The sequence below is a fragment of the Haliotis cracherodii genome, unplaced genomic scaffold (assembly GCF_022045235.1).
Source record: "Haliotis cracherodii isolate W230 unplaced genomic scaffold, xgHalCrac1.p SCAF_1, whole genome shotgun sequence".
NCBI classification, from domain to species: Eukaryota; Metazoa; Mollusca; class Gastropoda; order Lepetellida; family Haliotidae; genus Haliotis; species Haliotis cracherodii.
This window is the reverse complement of record NW_027266264.1, coordinates 3,311,314-3,333,321: the sequence shown is the minus strand read 5'-3', so window position 1 is coordinate 3,333,321 and position 22,008 is coordinate 3,311,314. Positions and strand designations below refer to the sequence as shown.

General features: G+C 40.0%; 1 protein-coding gene across 4 annotated transcripts in view; it reads right to left on the bottom strand.

Annotated features, from left to right (window-relative positions):
• LOC139471471 (ADAMTS-like protein 4) overlaps nucleotides 1–22,008 on the bottom strand; it is a 257,840-nt gene that overhangs the window by 11,523 nt on the left and 224,309 nt on the right. For all 4 annotated transcript variants that reach the window (XM_071253835.1, XM_071253838.1, XM_071253842.1 and 1 more), the window contains 4 exons: nucleotides 12,439–12,568; nucleotides 10,592–10,796; nucleotides 5,744–5,914; nucleotides 2,205–2,378 (listed from right to left, as the gene is read on the bottom strand). In XM_071253835.1, the coding sequence (XP_071109936.1) occupies nucleotides 2,205–2,378; nucleotides 5,744–5,914; nucleotides 10,592–10,796; nucleotides 12,439–12,568 (680 nt within the window). The remainder of the gene's footprint in view (nucleotides 1–2,204; nucleotides 2,379–5,743; nucleotides 5,915–10,591; nucleotides 10,797–12,438; nucleotides 12,569–22,008) is intronic.

Sequence of the window (22,008 nt, the reverse complement as noted above, 5' to 3'; positions counted from 1 at the left end):
TAAACTAAATGGGAATGATACACATGTATCTTGCATGTATTTCTGCATGAGAAGTTAAACCTATTAAACTAATGAATGTGGTAGGTTTGCCTGGCATGCATTTGGTCCAGGTGAGTTAACAGGTTATCCTAGATTATAATATGACAGCGTTTCAAGAGCTTTTCAAGAGCTTTTCATTTACAGCTCCATTTTCTCCTTATTAATGAGACAGCAAATACTGCCTGACAATTGCCCCCTCCTTTAATGGTGAGGAAGTCAGCATCCCAACATGGAAACACGTTTCCATCACAAGGACTCCGACAAATGTGCACTAAGACATATTATATCATTGCCCTCCTTAAAACATTTTTCAAATTCCATAACACTTCACATGACAGGTAACTATTTACTTAAAAAGTCGCATGAAATGAGAAGATTTAGTACACAGACACAGCTTAAACACAGCCTGCACGAGTTCTGTGCAACACAAATATTTAAACAACTTTTGATTACAGTTATTTCATAAGGAATCTGGAACGACTTCACACACGCTGCTTAAACAGACTTGAATCTTCTAATTTGCGTCAACGCAGTCTTTGTAGCTTTCAACTTTCATTCCAGACTGTGGTCATTCAGGTGTGAAGGCTAGGAGATTGCAGAATGTTTTATGAGTAGATGATATAACACCTGCAATTACGCGGGTGGTAATTGCTTGTAACCTGTTCATGTGTATTGCGTGGATGCGATGCTGTCTTTATCATACTCATGGCATTATTACACATTTGTAAAGGAGACCCAGAGTTCATGAAAGACCATGTGTTTATTCTGTGGTGTTGTCTGGTAATGACTGAACAGGTTTCGTATACAGCTCGTCATGTCAGCGAACTTCAGACGAAATATGTTGCTTTTTTATGTGGAATGTGTTCTGGCAACGAATGAAAATGAAGCACAAGACACTTTGCATGGTTAAGGTTCAAAACATAGCACAAACAAAAAACACAACAGTAAGGTTGTGTTAACTGTTAATCACAAAACAATTAACAGTATTCACATCCGTTCAATGCATGTGTTTATCTTCTTGTTTAAATGTACAATAGACCTGTGAAGACCTGGGTAGAATAGGTCTTCAGCAACCCATTCTTGCCGTAAAGGTGACTATGCTTGTCATAAAAGGCGACTAACGGGATCGGGTGACCAGACTCGCTGTCTTGTTTGATGCATGTCATCGTATCCTAATTGCGTGGATCGATGCTCATGATGTCAATCACTGGATTGTCTGGTCCCGACATGATTATTTACAGACTGCCGTCATATAGCTGGAATATTGCTGAGTGCGGCATTTAACAACAAACAAACAAACATGTACAATGTAATAACAGTAGTGACAGGTATTGACCTAATTTTCATATTGCAAAATATTGCAATAATTCACATTCTGTGATACGTACCAAAATAAATTGCATGTGTTATTTCATCTGTAATTTGTTATGAACCTGAATAAAAATACCCCAAGAGACTTGAAGTTTTTCTTTATTCTGTACTAAAAGTTCCCTGACAGAATCAACCGACTTAACACAAGAGTCAACACTCTCAACAGCCAACAGTGATACATGAAGGAAGCTGGTCACAAATAGTTTCACTTTTTCGATCACAGACCCTATCAATTGCTTATTTCATAATTTCAATTTAACTTGTCACCTATGTTTAACATTGCCAACAACATTAAAATTATCAGAAAATTTGCCTGATTTTGAAAAGCGCAATATACATGTATTTTCAAAAAGTATTCATTAGTATTTAAAATCGTGGTATACCGCTAATATCATGCACCTCTAAATAATAGGTGTAGGAGACAACAACAACAACTACAACAACAACAACAACAACAACAACAAGACAGTTCAAACCACACAGGTACATGACTGATATGGACCAACTAATGGGATTGGTGGTCAGGCATGCTGACTTGGTTGATTCATTTCATCATCGTATCAGTATTGTGTAGATGTTCATGATGTCAGTCACTGGATTGTCTCGTTCAGATTCAATTATTTACAGATTGATGTCATATACCTGGCACTATTGTTGAGTGTGGCGTTAACAACACAAAAACAAACAACTGACAGGACATTATTGCCCCAAACAAAGGATCAGTAGGAATTCAAATTCTGTTCTCAGCTCCCTGGGGATCATATAAACTGACCAGTCAGAATAAAGGTACTGACCTGTGTCCAGGGTCCAGCAAACCATCGTCCACCACAAGGTGGGTTGTCTTTACAGGCCTTCTTGGTGCGAGGCCTCTTTTCTGAGGAACATTTAGTCTCTGGCAGATAGCTTCCATCGTCTGCGGAACAGTAGGTCTTCCTCTTGTAATGTCCGGTGCCGCACTCGGTTGTACACTGGACATACACAAGATGATCACTTATGTGAGGAGCTCTTTTCATGGTAACAAAATACAGCTGAACCACTAGCTTGGGACCATCAAGCAAGCAATATCAGACTACAGTGCCTATTATTGATTCTGTAGGGGCCAGAGAGTTGCACCGTCTCCGATGGCATATTGAGTTACAGGTGTTAATGAGGGAGAACTGTGTGTTTTTATTTAATTAATATTGTTGTTCTCTTGTTGAATTGATATTGTTTTACTTGCGTTAATTAATATTGTCATACTCTGTTGAAATAATATTGTTGTACTTTTGTTAAATTAATATTGTTGAATAGTGTTGCTTCTTTCTCAGTGAAAATATTTGACTTGATCCTAAGGCAAGACTTTTTAGTGGCCAGAAGATTTATCTGAAGTTTTCAGGGAACTGCATATCCTAGGAACTGACATAAGATGAACTGTTTCCCCCTGACTACAGGCCTGTCCAGACACACTGCATCAAACAGGAATAACATGTCCATGACATGCTTGTTGGTCTCGGGCCGATTAATCAACCACAGTAAAAATGCATGACATGTACACATGAAAGAAAGGTTTACATATTTACTTGTTAGTTTTCTGTCATATGAATTTATTTTAAACATTCATGTGTCAGATACATACATTTTCATTCCATCATATAAACCACTTGTTTTCACACACTTTGTACCGGAAACATACGTCACCTGTTTTTTTCCACAAATCCCATGATAACATTATTACTTATGATTTATGAAAATGTACTGGATACAATGGCGTATCATAAGTGCATATTTGTGAGGTCCGCAGTCAACAACACATATAATCACAACAACAGGGTAAACCTACTCTACGACATCAACTGTACCAACAACTGTTTATGTATGAACTTAAAAATAAATCTTGCAGATTAGTAATATTTGTTTAGTATGGGGCAAAAAAAATCAAATATCAGGATCTGTTTACAGTAAGTGGGAATGTGTAATAAGCTGGGAACAAGCTGGTCATTGTACAGAATACTATCAGCTCTGTTCCTTGTGACACTGCATAAAACTCCAAGATTTATTGTTACAATAATTTAGCTTGCCTCATAACCTTATGACTCTCACACTCAAGAACACTGATCCCAACATTCCAATTTCAATGGCGGTTGTTCAAATATCATAATGCATGCAAAATCCTTGGCTGTGTAAAACAGGACAAGCCGCCTTACTGATAGATACATGATAGCACTGGGCATGAGCAGGCTTCAACCCCACTGAGCAAATGCCAGACTGTAATACTTCTTGGGAGGAAGACCCTCAGCTTTCTACTTGAACTTGATGAATGAATATGGCTGGTATTATCATCATAGTAACACCACATTAATGTGGACCAGTTAATATTCTGGGTGTGGGGTGGGGTAGGATATGGAGTGTTGGGTTGTTCGGAAGGAAACAAATCCAGAAAAAGACTTTAATATCCCCTGCCATGAAGTAGAAGGGGGAATAGGAATGGGTGCTGTCCGTCCATCCATCCTTCCGTCTGTCACATTTCCTTTCCAGAGCAGAACTCAAAAGCCATGAGAGATATCTTTACCACACTTGGCACATAGATAGGTCTAGTGGTAAACTGGTGCCTGACCACCCAATCTCTGTTTTGATAAGCAGAGGTTGCTGGGGACCTACATGCTCCCCAGGAGAACAGACAGAAGATTGCAGTTGGCACAGAACAGGAGGATTGTGACAGGTGACACTGCTTGTTTCTGTCATAGATTGATGATTAAATAAATTAAATTCTAAGCATTTTTTCTTTTTTTGCATGTAAAATGTCCAACATTGTGATGTGGTAATGCAACGTCTATCGGACTAAAACCTAAGTTCTCATCTGCTATTAGCAAAAATCTAATTTCAAAAGTTATGCTATATCATGCTATATGACTATGAACACATTTGTTATCAATATTTTTTCTACATTCCACATACATAATGTTTGAGAATGAACATACAAGTGAAAATGAATCAACTTCTCCCCATTCATTGCTGCAGTGTATTGTAATGTGTATGTACTTGATTGACCAATGTTGGCACAGTGATGTGTCAGTAACAAGAGACTAATGAAAATACCAAGCGCTGAAGCCCTTCTCTGATCAACTTCTCCTTGTCTTGTATGTTACATCACCTTCATAACTACATAGAGATGGATTCTTATCGCAAACTATTCTCACAAATTTAAGTTTAGCACTATTTTTATTAACAGTATAACAATTCAGATAATTAGTACTGTATAATTAATATTCATGAAATGAACAACTCACAAATACACAGGCATTCCTTCTCAAAATAAACATTGATGAACAAACAATCAGAATGATTTTAATCTTACATTGTTTGTAAATTGTTTAATCATTCTAATTTGAATAAATACACATAATCTTATTACAGATATGATTTTAAACCAATGTTGAAGTGATACACCCGAGCCTAAGCCATTGGCAGGTTGCTAGGGGAGCTGATTGGGACCTATATTAACTCCTGCAGGGGCACAATCTTTCCACTTATCAGGTGTCAGGCTTTATAAATTACCTGCTTTTGACATGGGCAGAATTAATTTAACTCTTCAACTCTCACCTATTGGCTGTTAGGCTATCTTATGTCAGCACAATACCTGATCTGTAGACCACAAACCTCAAAACCTGATGACGATGGCTCAGTTTGCTTGTCTTGATTTAAACCTATGTAAACAAAGTGTTTAATTTCTTCGCTAACCATCCCTTGTAGACCAGATAATAGGTGAGAAGAAACTACTGTGGAGATAGATAGATATATCATGTCCGACATTATTTCAAGGACAAACCGTTTCTTCAATCTGAGTTGAAAGCTGTTTGTCTGGCCATTATGCTAGATAAGTGATGAGGACTGTGATGAATGATGATAGTTTGAAATAACCAAGGAATGTGTGTCCTTGGACAATTCCTCAAAGTACAATAACTGTCTCTGGTCACATGGAGAGGTAACAGGGCACATTATAGAACCCCCATATATAGATCTACTTCTTTTACAAGATCATTAATATTTTAAGTAAATTATGACATCGTAAATAAGACTAACACAATCTCGTACTATACCAGCACAGTAGGTCATAGTCACTTGGACACAAAGTCTCTTTGTGTTGATGATGCTATTGTGACATTCTTAAAAAACTAAACTTTGGACAAATTGAACTTATTCCATAAACAAATGAATTTTCAGAATTGAAAATGTTCAGCAGATATGGTATCTGAACATTTGGACTGACATCCAATCAACTATAAGCCATGTTAGTGATGTAGAGATGGGGTGTGCCATGGTTCAGGACTTGTTTGTAAGCCATCTTGATTCTCACCTGGGCAGACCACTTGGTGTGGTACCATCCTCGAGCACACGACCCCATGTCACAGATCTCCGTGCTGTCCGGCCTGGGGTGTCCGCACTGCCGGTCAGCTGCCGGGGTCCCCTCCACGGACGTGCAGGTCACGGTCCTCTTCCTCTCCCCGTGACCACACTCGGTAGAACACTGGGAAGAACAAAAAAACAATAGCAAGTTGTACTAAATTATAATATGATGAGGAATCCAAAACAAACAGTAATAGTGTACTCCTTTTCACAACAGATGCCATACTGAGCAGTCAGTCAATATCACTATTGTTCTATTCAACAGAATGGTAACAAATATGAAATGTGTGGGATCAGAATTGGGCATGTTATCTTTTCATAGCAATTGGGAATGAGTGAGTGAGTTGGGTTTAACGCCGCTTTTAACAGCATTCCAGTTACATCACGGCGTGTCAGCTTAATGCAGGAGGAAAGCCCAAAGTGATGCAGGTCTCAGACGTTTACCACTTCGGTGAAACCCACAAGCACGGGTATGGTGCTGACAAACCTAGAAACATAATCGGGGCGAACCGGAATTCAAACCCACAATCATAGGTTTCTGGTGTGCCCAGGGGACGCAACTCTGCACAGCGAATCGCGGCGCCTTAGACGACTGAGAAACCCGTGCCCCCTCATAGCAATTGACTGTCAATGTAAGTCTACTCTTGAAGATCCGGGCTAGAATTGGTCTACAGCAACCGGTGCTTGCCGTCAGAGGCGACTAATGGGATCACTGACTTTGTTGATGCATGTCATCGTATCCCAATTACGTGGATCAATGCCCATGATATCAATCACTGGATTGTCTGGTCCAGACTCTGTTATTTACAGACCGCCCTCAAATAGCTGAAATATTGCTGAGTGCGGGCGTTAAACAACAAACAAAAAACAAACAAACAATGATAGTCTGAGCATTCAAAATGGTAGCCTGCTTGTATTCCTGTGTTCAGCTGTATTGTGGCAAGTAGTCGTTCAAGTCGCTGCAAGGTACCACAGAATCACTGCCTCAGTCAGATACACCAAGAGACAATGGTGTATCTTCATGTAGCAAAGACCTTTGACAGTCATGTCGTAGCATGATTGTTTGCTCTACTGAGGTTTAGAGTAAAGAACAACACTGATTAAAGCACAACAATCTGTGATACAAGCATTTAAATAGTAAGTCATTGTGCAAGCCATCATTGTGGAATGAGGAGAAAAAAAATTCCCAAATGAACTTTGTTCTACAATTTCCATATGGCAACAGTCAATATTTGATCAAAAACATGAAAAGATAGATGAAAGGGGGAAGCTTTTATCTTGGGAACATAAAATGAAGTTTAATTGAGAGTGTAAAATTTCACACGTTTTGAGTGACAAACATGTCAGACAACCCTCCACACTGGTTTATGTTTGCTGGCTTACATGTTTCAACAGAACAGGGAAAGCCGATGAAAATTATACTGATGGTGTTTTTTCTCACTGAATAGACGCACATATCCACTTCATCACATTTACATAATTTAAAACTTATAAAAACTAGGAATGAAATGTATGTTCACTTCGTAATACAATTTGAATGCCAATATTACAAATACAGACTTGGCTTTATCCTGGGTCTAGTTTCTTCAGTCTTGATATTGTATTTCATGGTGTCTATGAATATTTCATTTGAGTATTAAGTAGGATTTGATGAAAATTGAATGAAATGTTGCACGTCATCATGATGCAATGTTATTGTGAGATTACAGGGACTTTTCCCAGTGGAGGCAATAAAACCCTCAGTGTCAGGACTAATTCATGTATTAGTCTGAAATAGAAACATGAATAACTGGTTTTTATCTTCAAATACCTTTTTGGGATGGATGTTTAATGCTTGGCCAGGTTCATATGTTTTTTAAATCTGTAAACACCACAGTCTTGAAATGAAGGAGTAAATTTCAGTTTTGTAAATTGTAGTAAAACCTTTTCATGGCAAATAGTTTTTGATATGTCAGCATAAAAAGAGATTCTGAATAAAACCAGAGTGGTATGTGCTGCTAAGATGTATGCCTTGTTACTGGTACCTTAACTGTGCTCCCATACACAGAAGTAGTTATTCCACAATATGGGTTATCGATGAGAATATGTTGGAAATGAGTTGTTTAACATATGAGTTGCTACAGACATGTTCTGATGTTGTTAACACAGGGTTCCAGGCAACAGGTTCTGATGTTGTTTAACACAGGGTTCCAGGCAACAGGTTCTGATGTTGTTTAACACAGGGTTCCAGGCAACAGGTTCCGATGTTGTTTAACACAGGGGTTGGTAGCAACAGGTTCTGATGTTGTTTAACACAGGGTTCCAAGCAACAGGTTCTGATGTTGTTTAACACAGGGTTCCAGGCAACATGTTCTGATGTTGTTTAACACAGGGTTCCAGGCAACATGTTCCGATGTTGTTTAACACAGGGTTCTAGGCAACAGGTTCTGATGTTGTTTAACACAGGGTCCCAGGGAACTGGTTCTGATGTTGTTTAACACAGGGGTTGGTAGCAACAGGTTCTGATGTTGTTTAACACAGGGTTCCAAGCAACAGGTTCTGATGTTGTTTAACACAGGGTTCCAGGCAACATGTTCCGATGTTGTTTAACACAGGGTTCTAGGCAACAGGTTCTGATGTTGTTTAACACAGGGTCCCAGGGAACAGGTTCTGATGTTGTTTAACACAGGGTCCCAGGGAACAGGTTCTGATGTTGTTTAACACAGGGTTTCAGGCAACATGTTCTGATGTTGTTTAACACAGAGTTGCAGGCAATAGGTTCTGATGTTGTTTAACACAGAGTTCCAGGCAACAGGTTCTGATGTTGTTTAGCACAGGGTTCCAGGCAACATGTTCTGATGTTGTTTAACACAGGGGTTGGTAGCAACAGGTTCTGATGTTGTTTAACACAGAGTTCCAGGCAACAGGTTCTGATGTTGTTTAACACAGGGTTCCAGGCAACATGTTCTGATGTTGTTTAACACAGGGTTCCAGGATACATGTTCTGATGCTGTCTTACACATGGGTTCCAAGCACCAGGTTCTGATGTTGTACAACACATAAATTCCTAGTACCAGATTCTGAAGTCGTTAAGTATAAATTGTCAAAGCAAGCGAATAACCAGTCTAGATTAAAATTTGGCGTAATATATAAAGGGCAAAATAGTTGCGAAAAATGAAAGGACCACTAAAAACACATAGGTTGCTAGCAACAGATTCCGATGTCCTAGGTGGCAAATATCGTAGTTGGCAATTGTTTGGGTGTCAGTTTCAACAGTAATAATATCAAATCATTATTTGTGCCAGTAGTGGGAAGAAGGTAGCCCAAAGCGTCAACAATCTGAAGTTTCCTTGAACTCCCACTGTGTGTCCTGATGAGACTTTGCTCAGAGAGTTGAAGTGAAGCCACTGTAGAATGTAGGCGTACTGACAGTAAGAGTCCTTTTTACAACAGTCTGGTGGAATGCAGGGGTTGATTTAACTGCTGGCCCATTGGCCCGTGGCCAGTTAAAATTACTAAATGCTTGCTGAAGCATAAAGTAGATGGCCCGTCTGGCTAGTCAAAATTTTCCCCTTCTCTGTGTATCTTTAATTTTTATAATTGGACAATGCTCATGAATCATGTAATTTCGATGCAATAATATTTAAGGGGGATGAGGCTGTGTGAATGGATGGCTTAAAGATCAACCTGGTAGAATGACCCAACCGGTGACCATTTTGTTATGTTCTGTACAATAACAACATCTTTATTTGCTCATAAAATCACCACAAAATTAGGCAAATGGAAGCCATTATTTAATCTCAGAGTGCAGGAAACGATGTTTTAGGGGTGAAGAGTTCTAAAATTTTCAGACTCTCCTGTGTAACACAGTCGTGGCCTCCAACATTTTGTTTTGGGCTAGGTAGTTTGTAGAAAGACCAGTAACTTTTGAAAGGAGCAAGCCAAGCTGGGAACATAAGAACTTCTTGTTAAATCTACACCTGGAATGTGTCCTATGTCAGGACTGTGTGGCACTGATACATGTGTGTATGCTGCTCATGTCTAGTCCATGTCATGTCACACTTGTACACAGCTTATACTAACGTCATGTCAGTGTTGTGCTGATCCTATACCAGTGTCAAGTCCGATAGCTTGGTGGTACACTGACATTAACACAGGAGGTTGTAACAGATTGTTTCTCCTGAATGAACTAATGTAAAAGTCCTGGAGCAAGTTGATGAGGGATTCTTTACATTCATCATACAGGAAGAGACAATTTGTTTTCGTGAGGTGTTTTTTAAAAGCGAGTGAATCTGTGCTGTCACATGTCACAAGCAGCCATATCACTGCTCGGTCAGGATGGCTTTTAAGTAAGGCGGGGTGAAATGGGGTTTAACATCACTTTTAAGATTATTGCACTTATATAGAAACGTGGCATGTAATTAAACTAGTCATACCAGAACAGAACGTGGTTGACAGCATGATAAATGTCCAACACTATGACGTGCTTTGAACAGTTTTTTAGTCATATCAGTGCATGTCAGCTTAATGAATGACACGGGTTGAAGACATTAACGACTAATCTGGGCAATAACAGGCAATACACACAGTACATTATCACTGTATTCATAGCTGTGATAGTGTCAACTTGTCTGACATATTTTCTTATGTAAAACAAAGCTTATTTGTACAACTTTTGCTTTTTAACTGTTCAATATCTGACATTTCCATGTGTCCAAGGTCTCTATACACCTCTGAATCTGGTATAACCAAGTGTCCAAGGTCTCTAATCACCTCTGAATCTGGTATAACCAAGTGTCCAAGGTCTCTAATCACCTACCTTTTCCCATTTCCCAATCTTCCACTCGGCACAGGGTGTATTTTCACACATGCGAGATACAGCCGGTCTCGGCACGGTGAGACACAGGTTGGCCGACACGCTCATGGTGAAGGTCGGTGAGATCCTCCTGTTGCACTCTACAGTCCGAGTTTGAATCCCCTTTCCACAGGTTGAGCTGCACTCTGTCCACTCTGCAGGCTCCCAGCTGCAATATGAACAACATGCTGTAGGATGTGATGTCACGACTTGTTTTGTTACTCATGCCAGTCAATAGTAATAATTCTTCTTTGCTACTGGAGAAACACTGTGATTTGAAATGTTTATTTTCAAGAAATTCTTCATTTCTCATGTTCTTCATTATTAAACTATGTTTGTGATATTTGACGAAACATGAAATAAATCAAACCATAGATTTAATTAAGTTTTGCATTTTGTATTGTAAATACAGTGCTGGATTCATCACAAACTTTTTACATGTCGTAAAGCAAGGAATCTGCAAGAATGGGGCTGCATCTAACTCACACAGAGGACAAGGTCAAAATGGCTGCATCTAACTCTCACAGAGGACAAGGTCAAAATGGCTGTATCTAACTCTCACAGAGGTCAAGGACAAAATGGCTGTATCTAACTCACACAGAGGACAAGGTCAAAATGGCTGTATCTAACTCACACCGAGGACAAGGTCAAAATGGCTGTATCTAACTCACACCGAGGACAAGGTCAAAATGGCTGTATCTAACTCACACATAGAACAAGGTCAAAATGGCTGTATCTAACTCACTAAGAGGACAAGGTCAAAATGGCTGTATCTAACTCTCACAGAGGACAAGGACAAAATGGCTGTATCTAACTCTCACAGAGGACAAGGACAAAATGGCTGTATCTAACTCACACAGAGGACAAGGTCAAAATGGCTGTATCTAACTCTCACCGAGGATGAGGTCAAAATGGCTGTATCTAACTCAAACAAAGGACAAGGTCAAAATGGCTGTATCTAACTCTCACAGAACACAAGGTCAAAATGGCTGTATCTAACTCACACCAAGGACAAGGACAAAATGGCTGTATCTAACGCACACATAGAACAAGGTCAAAATGGCTGTATCTAACTCTCACAGAACACAAGGTCAAAATGGCTGTATCTAACTCACACCAAGGACAAGGACAAAATGGCTGTATCTAACTCACACCAAGGACAAGGACAAAATGGCTGTATCTAACTCACACCAAGGACAAGGTCAAAATGGCTGTATCTAACGCACACATAGAACAAGGTCAAAATGGCTGTATCTAACTCAAACAGAGGACAAGGTCAAAATGGCTGTATCTAACTCAAACAGAGGACAAGGTCAAAATGGCTGTATCTAACTCTCACAGAGGATGAGGTCAAAATGGGTGTATCTAACTCACACTGAGGACAAGGTCAAAATGGCTGTATCTACCTCTCACAGAGGACAAGGACAAAATGGCTGTATCTAACTCACAAAGAGGACAAGGACAAAATGGCTGTATCTAACTCACACAGAGGACAAGGTCAAAATGGCTGTATCTAACTCTCACCGAGGACGAGGTCAAAATGGCTGTATCTAACTCACATCGAGGACAAGGACAAAATGGCTGTATCTAACTCACACCGAGGACAAGGACAAAATGGCTGTATCTAACTCACACCGAGGACAAGGACAAAATGGCTGTATCTAACGCACACATAGAACAAGGTCAAAATGGCTGTATCTAACTCTCACAGAGGACAAGGTCTAAATGGCTGTATCTAACTCACGTAGAGCACAAAATCAAATTGATGTGTATCTAATTAACTCTAATCAAAATGGTTGTGAGTGACTCACCCTGGTGGACATGGGTGGTTGTTGCAGGTGACTCTCTGTCTCTGGGGAATGCCTTTGGGGTCACAATTCTCCTCAGTCACAACAAATCCTGAACTCCTCTTCACACACACAATCTCAGTTTCCTGGACACCTGGGGGAAAACAAACCACACAATCATAAATCACTGCACATATAGCACGGATCATTTCTAAACATATTCAGTGAGTGAGTGATTGTTGTATCACGCCACAGTCTGCAATATTCCAACTATAGCCATGTGGTTTGTAAATGATGGAAATTGGACCAGGTAGATCAACATGAGTGTTGTTCCAAAAGTAGTTGATTTACATAATCCAGGGCACACATTGAAACCACCCAATCCTCATTGACTCCTACAACAAGCACTGGCATACTAGAGACATATTCTGCCCCAAAACACCCAGGGGTCAGTTTGAAAGAGATATTAACTGATGACCTGCAACATTTTCAAAAAGAACATATATGTCTTGAGATCTCATCAATTGATGCTATCTTGTCCTAGTGTTGAGGACTGACACACATACAAAATTAACATGCTTGCTGTAACAGGTGACTATGCTTGTCATAAGAGGCGACTAATGGGATTGGGTGGTCAGGCTTGCTGACCTGATTGATGCATGTCATGGTATCCCAATTGTGTGTATCGATGCTCATGATATCAATCACCGGATTGTCTGGTCCGATTATTTATAGACTGCCATCATGTAGCTGGAATATTGCTGAGTGTGGCAATAAACCAAAAAAAACCCAAAAAAAACAAACAACATTCTCATTACTTTTTAAGTTTTTATTTTTGATTTGTACACTACATCATCCCAACCTAACAGCATAAGGTATGAGAGGTATTCCTGTTATCATTGGGTCCTGGGCTGCTTCCTCTGCAGATTGACCTGTAGGTCTGCCTGCCAGTGTAAGCAGGGAATTAACCATCATCACCCCCCTGACACTGGGGATTAGGAAAGGTTTAAATATCGGGGAGGTGGGCCCCGGATTAACTGAGTGTCAACTTTGACTATGTCAAGGCTCTGTCTCACACTGTCGCTGTCATATTTATCAGATTATGTGAGCATCACTCTCCGAACCTGCTGGCAAAATGCATGAAATTCGACCCTCAGATGGTTATACAGGACAATATGGAGGGCGCAGGTATTGCACCAGTATGTCTGGGCATTTATCATGTTAATGCAGACCTCTTTAAAAATGCATGTACATCACCTAATGAAAATTGAGTTTTGAAAGTTACATGTGGTGATGTTCTGGTTGACTGGGGATTAATAGCTGATAGAAATCACTGCTAAATTGTTGAAGGGTTAGATTTCAGAATTACAATATATAGTGTGTAGATGTTATCTAAATGAGATTTAACATTGTAGTGAATAGGTTTGCTTAAACTGTGACATGAATCACATATTACCTCATGTTTCCTCTGACGTGCTGATCAGATGGCTGTAGCTGTGTGTGTGTGTCTTAGATAGAGCAGTTCCAAGATAATGTGGTCGATAAGCATCTCAAAGTAAGAGTATTTGCAACCTGAGGACTCAAAGTTGTAGGGCACCTTTATTCAAACTTCCCACAATGATTTAGAATGACTGAAGAGTTAACAATGAATAATTCAAGGTCTTCTACACAAATATTTCCATGCCACGCTTTACTGCTGGACCAACAACTGATGAGACATATTCACATCCTGTCCTACCACACCTCAACCTGTACTACAGAAGCTCATCCTTCACAGTTTACTGCTGGATCTTATTCCACCAAGCCTCACTACAATCCTTCTACTAAGGACACCCCTTCCTCCACCTATCTATTCACCACCACCACCACCAACATCTCTTCCTCACTCAACCACATCCCATCCTGCACCTCTCTATTCTAGAACCCTAGAACCCGAGAACCAGGAACTCATACCATCACCACCACCACCACCTCTTCCTCACTCAACCACATCCCATTCTGCACCTCTCTATTCTAGAACCCTAGAACCCGAGAACCAGGAACTCATACCACCATCCTGTTGGTCATACAATCACAGGCAACTTCTCTGTTGTTGATAACAACCTTCATAGGATATGCAACTATGGCCCAATATATCATGAATAGCCTGCTACCACCAATTGGGATCACAACTTTAAATCATTATGGATGCTGTTGAAGCTTATACCCCCAAAATGGGCCAAGAGAGAAGATGAAACTGCTGAAACTCTTCTTTGAGTAGAATAATAGTTTGTTTGTTGTTTAACGCTGCATTCAGCAATATTCCAGCTATATGATGGCGGTCTGTAAATAATCGAGTCTGGACCAGACAATCCAGTGATTGACATCATGAGCATCGATCCACTTGGGATATGATGACATGCATCAACCAAGCCTGACCACCTGATCCTGTTAGTTGCCTCTACGACAAGTAGAGACGCCTCTTAGGACAAGCAGGGGCGGTCGGGTAGCCTAGTGGTTAAAGCATTCGCTCGCCACGCTGAAGACCCGGGTTCGATTCCTGACATGGGTAAAATGTGTGAAGCCGATTTCTTGTGTCCCCTGCCATGATATTGCTGGAATATTGCTAAAAGCAGTGTAAAACCATACTCACTCACTCACTCACTTAAGTCAATGTGTGATGTTGGTAGAATGCACAAGCTGAGAAAGAGAAAACAGAATTGGAATAACCTATTGTCCCAGTCAGATGTGTGGCTGGCTGACCTACATGGAAAGATTGTAGTTGTTCCCAATGACAAGGCTTCAGATAACATAACCATGTTACATAAGCATCAGTTTTTTAATTGTTTAATAAAAGAACTGGGTATGCTTAAATTGTTGCAAGCTCACAAAGAACAAAGTTTAACTCTGTCAGAACTTTTGATTTTTCAACTTCATACACAACGGTCCCACATGACAAACTTAATTCCTTGATCCATGAGGCATTTGTCACTAAACGTGGTGATAATAGATATCGTAACATCTCATGTCTTCAAAATTCAGTACGATTTGTCAAAAATGAAAGCAAATGTACCCTGAATTTACTGAGAACACTTTCTAATTAATTACATCTATGTGAACTTTTGGGATAGGACATTCAGGTAAGAAGTAGGCATCCTCATGGGGCCAAGTATGCTTCCCTCGTTGATTTGTTCTTTAATGCTTATGATTCGGAATTTGTGCTCAGATTAGCAAAACCAAAAACCAGGGATTTGTCCAAGACATTTAAATGAAGCTGCAGACATATCAATGATCTGATATATCGTTCAATAAAGGTCAAACTGCCAATTTACTTCCTCTAATTTAATCACCTGAACTAGAAACATAACAGACCAGTGAAACCACCACTTCTAAACTCAGGGACTGGACAATGCAATCACAGAATCTCCCAATATAGACTATTCCCCATGAACATTTGGCCACCAATAAAGAGATAATTCCCTACATCCAACAATAACTTTTTTTTTGTTAACACTTAGAAAATGGAAGATTTGGGATGTGCTGAAACCATGAAGGTATTTTGAGATAGGGCTTATGTTTGTTAGAGTTAGTGGAGGAAATTGGAATGAATATTAGGTAAGGATTACGAAGACGGGCACACTGCACACCCACTGACTCTCTGTTGGATGAATGAAGAATAAATAAGGATTACATACAGGCACCATACACCCCAACCCAAGATCTAGGAATACCTGCTGTAGCCCAATGTGGCTGTTAACGTTGACAGGAATTCAGCTTTGTTTACTCAACTGTCCTGGACAGGAATACTTAGGTTGAACTGGTGGTGTGTGACAACTAAATCTGGCTGTTATCTCTACATGTCAAGAACAGCATGATTGGTCCATTAAATTGTGATACATTCCTTCACATATCGCTGTATCTGTTGACCGCCTCCATGGGGTGGTGGATAGAGCATCTGACCAAAGAGCAGAAGGTCAGTGGTTCTATACCCTGGCAGCATCATACCAAAAGATGGTAATTGTTGTTGCCTTGCCTGGTGCTTAGTATTGAGGGGATAAAACAAGAACTGGTGGGCTTACAGTCATAAATATGGACTAGTACAGGCACACGCACACGCACATGCACACGCACACGTACAGAGGAGACGTTGAGTTGGCTGGAATTCTTTTCATCACACATCGGATAACAATGATGGACATACAGCCTCTAATGGAGAAAGGGTGATTCACACACTGCATGACACCAGCGTAGGATTCTACTCACCAGTGTTCTTTGTGCCAAAGAAGAACATGTCAGAGATGTGTATGATCATTGACTTAAAGCTCATCAACAAGAACTACCTGGTACATCTACCCAAGTTCCAGATGGAATCAATCATGAAGCTATGAAACGCTCTCAGGAGACCAGCATAGACCTACAGGATGCCTATCTCCATATCCCGATCCGTTCAGAGTGCTGAAACTACCTACGGATTGCCATCAACAGTAGGAGATTCAAATTCTACCATTTGATATATCAGTAGTACTATAGCTATTCCATCGGAGAACAACACCAATCATCGGCTTTGGTCACCTACTGAACATCTAGTTCATTTAGACTACACGACTACATCAGCGACTTCCTCTCTACTGATCAGGACAAATATCAGTTGAAACAGAACACCATCTTCCCGATCCAACCACCTACCTGGGGTTCCTGGTTCATCCTACCAAGTTGGTGATTTGACCCGGACAGGTCTTTATATACATTGGGGCCAGGTTCCAGATCCAAGAACGTAGCCTTGGCCCTCCAGAGGAGTGCTACGAGAAGTCTTGGGTAATGATCATGAAAGCAATCAATCAGCCCTACAGATATTGTCATTGGTGGTAATCTCATGTCTGGGAACAGTAACACTTCTACAAGACCTCACCTACATTAGGGACAACTTCTGCTTCTCCCAATTCAGACATGGATGAACTCGATGAACTAGATCCCTAGTACAACTATCTCGAGCAGTTAGTTGACTTGAAAAGGAGGATGGATTGTCATGACACTCAAGAGTCCCCCTGCTAATCTCCCCCATCCCCCACCCAGAGCATTACCTCTACACGGACACATCTGGAGTGGGATGGGGCACTCGCATGGATGGATCTACACTCCAATGAACATGGCCAGATCAAGACGGCTCTTCACATTAATTGCCTGGACATGATGGCAATCTACCATGCGACAAAGCATTGGGAGACAAGTTGAGAGACAAACACTCGTCAGAATATGGACATCTTCTGGTCACTTCTATGTAACAGAGGTAGGGTGTTCAAAGGAATTATCAAACAATACATATCATATGTTTACAGTTCTAAGAATACTACCTCTATTACATCAGTAGACCCTCCCATCTTCCCAATATATCTGAATCCCATTGATGTAATTATTGGAAAGAAGTCACATGACAGTTTCCCGCTCATGCGCATATAAATTTGGATCGTAATACGGTTTCCCTTACAACTGATTGTGATAGCTGATAATGAAGAGGAAGTTTATTTTAGTGTGATGATAGACAAATTGCAAGAATATTGGCAATGAAGAAATAGAGGTAGTACTCTTAGAATGATACACAATGATAACTATTGTTTGATTTCTGGTGTCCCCTGTTGTGATATTGCTACTGAATATTGCTGAAAGTGGCTTAAAATGCCAAACCATTTGATCACTCTTTGAAAAGACAAGCAAGAAAACAGCATTTCTCTCAAATTAGACATGTTTCTTGCTCTTCTTGTGCATCACCACATGTGCCGACCTGGACACAATTGTAACTAAGTGTACTGTTACATAAAAAGAAACCAATTGTGTCCACTTGGGATATAAAAGTCTCACCTGTCCACTTAACATTTTTAAACTCAAGGCTTTGACAAAATAATTTGGATTTACGACCTAATAACAATAGCCAAAGAAATCTGATAAAGCATTTAAAATAGTCAAGAGTAAGTTTATCCAAAGATGGTAGAATTGTGTAACTGGTGAAGCATACAACTTGTGCAGAGAGTGTGATGTGTTAGAGTGGCAGCTGAATGAGGAGTGATGGTCTAGGTCTCAGGGCCTGACATTGTATCCTCTATAGAGGTGTCTCATCTGGGAGGCGGAGGTCTCATGTCCCCTGCTGCCACAATGAGTCTCTGTGACCCCTAGTGACCCTCCCCTGATGTATAATGATCTACTATTGGGCACTCACTCAGCCATGATGGGGCACAGTTACCAGGTGATGTCTTCTAGCTTACAACATACACACATACTTGGTTTCATTTACAACCAGTGTACTTGATGCTCTGGTGGCTCTAAGGTCAAGGTCATGCAAAGATCTAGCTGGCCTCAGTGGCTCTAAGAGATGACTAAACCAGAGGCACTGCTATAATGTACTGGGTCCTATCACACAAGTGGTCTCTCTTCATAATGATATGGGTAGCCTAGTGGTTAAGTGTTCACTTATCATGCCAATGGGCCAGGTTCGATTTCCCACATGGGTGCAATGTGTGAAGCCCATTTTTGGTGTCTCCTTCATTGATATTGCTCGAATATTGCTAAAACCTTGCTCGTCACTCACTCACTCATGAATGAACAATGATACCCCAGATGCCCTAATTGTAATTTTATGAACAGACCCATATACATTGATTTCATCAGGGCTGGTTCTTGTCAGTATCGTTTTGTTCCACTATGTACTAACACAACTTCAGTGCTATGCATAGTACAACCATGACGTTCTTGATAAACAAACAAACCGAACATCATTGATAAGAAGTTATCTAACTAATGCTAGCACATGTTATGGGATTCCTGACCGTGACTCTGAGTGTCACGGCATAAGTGGGATTCACATGCTGGACTTGTGGGAGTACGTGTTAACTGGCATATGGGCAGACATTCATCTGGTCAAAGCATTTGATTTGAGCACCCTTCCCATCAAGTGAATCATAATCAGGCCTTGTCACCTTGTAACCGCCTCCATGGTCTAGTGGTAGAGCATCCGCCCGGAGAGCTGAAGGTCCGGGGTTCGATCCCCGACCGTGTCATACCAAAAGACGTTAAAAGATGGTACTTGTTGTTACCCTGTCTGGCACTCGGCATTAAGGGGCTAAAACAAGGAGTGGTCAGCTTGGAGTCAGTATACTGTGTCTGAGTGGGGTATTCATGTTAAACTGCGGCATGGTATCAGAGTGAGCTAGCACTATAAATCGTACACACACACGTACATGCACGTCGCTATATAAGTGCAATAATCTTGGACGCGACGTCAAAGATTGAACAATGCATTTTACTTATGTGTAAATAACACTCATAGCCATACGCTTTCACTTTTGCATGTTTAAGCTGGATCTTAGTTCATATGCAGTGGATCCCTTCATTGCCAGAGCTGAAAGGGCAATCCTGTTCCATGGCCAACTTGCATAAAGCGATCTTAGCGCTAAGATGATCATAACTCCCATACTCCCTTTAATATAGGCTTATGATAGTCTTAGCGCTAAGATCACTTTGTGAAAGTTGGCCATGGTCCCAAAACACAGATACCTTTAGACTGCACCCTTGTGGACATTCGAAAGTCCCACGAAGCTGATTTAGTATGACTGATCTCATGGTTACAATGTGTGATCTAGTTAATTGTGTCATTGTACCCTGACAGGATACATTGTTGCTCAGGCTATCAACCATTAGAACAGGCTTGATTATTAAAAGGCTGCTGTGATAAAGCTGGAACAATACTGACTGATATAAAACAACATTCACTGACACACATAGGATCATCACATTACTTGGATTTTGTTTTAAATATCATATACCGTATTTTACACTGTCTGGCTATAACAAGTGTTCTTTGTGTATCTGGACTTATGTTTGTAACTTATTTCATAAATTTTATTAAAAGTTCCTTTTAATATTCTTTTAATTAATTTTTGCGAAATTGTGTGTGAAGCAATCGGAAGATCGCAAAACTCACCGTTATTAACAGCAACCATGGTCAGATTACCGCTTTGGACACCTTGAAACGAACTTAAGTTGACAGAGAATGGATACATATATCATAAATGCCATACTTTGACTCGTTAAAAGTCATATTTGTTATAGTTTTTACAATTCTAAGCCAACACGTAGTTCTCGCGATCACGTGCGCAGGAGCCTCGAAGGTGACTGGTCAAACTGGTGCCATGTGAAAAATAATAACCGGCAATAGCGATCAGCTGCTTCGCTTAGAGTTATAATTATCTTAAATAAATTTAATAAAAGCTGCAACTAAAATAACAAGATATTGGAATATTATTCCTGATAAAAAAAAATAGTTTCAGATACAATTTTTACCGATCCTTGCATTAAATCCTGTAAAGTTATATCATTGGGTGTGTCTTGACCGATTCACCGGTGGGTTCCAAGAAAACGTGTGTACAGCTGTATGCTGTTTCCGGCTTAGTTTATGAGAAAATACACACGGTAATCTTAATCCATGGATGTAAAACAATGCCTAGCAGAACAAAAAATACAATTTAAATGGTAAATCAACATGTCTGGTGATTTTTTCTCAAATTTCAAATTTGTACTGACCAAGTTTTTCATCACCCATTCGTTTACCAGAATTCATTGAAGGGGTACAGTGTAATTTTTTTCTGCGCGTAATATTTGATTTTTTTTCTACCAAAATACTGAATCTGCGCATTATACTTGGGTGCGCACTATACTCAAGAAAATACAGTAAACCTATGAAAAAAACATAGGATTGACACTCTGATATTGCACATTTAAATGCATCTCAACATATTGGGAGTTTCACTATAGTCTGAGTAACTGGAAAAAACGTCGTCATTGCGGTGATATCTTCTGGGGTTAACTCTGTGTGTTGGAACACAACAAGCCCCGTGCTGGGTCATGGAGGAGAGCTCTTGCTGTGACAATGAGGAGATTTATTGTATGCTAACTGAGTATTCACTTTCAGGGTAGGGCTGATATTAAATTGCAAACAATTCAAGTCATCTGCAGTAGAGGGATTAAACATGTCAACAAATGTTTTTTTCTCTTTGATTTATGTTTAACACATTTATTTACAAAGTTTATATAAGGGAATAAATTGTCCGTTTCCTTTTCCCCCAAGAATGGTTATAGCAGAAGTCCATTATGTTCTGATGTCAACATGTAAGGATTGTCATCAGTTTTCTCTGAGTCTGTGATCTGTGTCATAATTCTCAGACACAAGTGTGTCTCAAATCCAAAGCTGGAGTGTTCTGCTTCAGTGGTTACCTAGCCTGTGAAGAGCAGTCATCCAACTTGACGTCAAGAGACAATGTTATTCTTTCAAAATAGATAAACAACTGTCTGTGCCAAAAATGTGACGGTAACAGAATTGTTTTTTGACACCTGGTGTCATCACTGATTTTCAGTTATCCATTTATATTATTTTCACCGCTATTTGGACTTTTACACCCAGTGGAATCTGTTTCGAAAGATAATTGAAACTGGTTATTCTCTCTGGCATTGACATTCGTTATTTTTATATTCTATTTATCATATTGTGTTTATTGGGGTAGAATATTCACAATTGTCATTGTTTTTAGAATACCTTCAGAATTGGAAATTAGTACATCCCTACTGTGA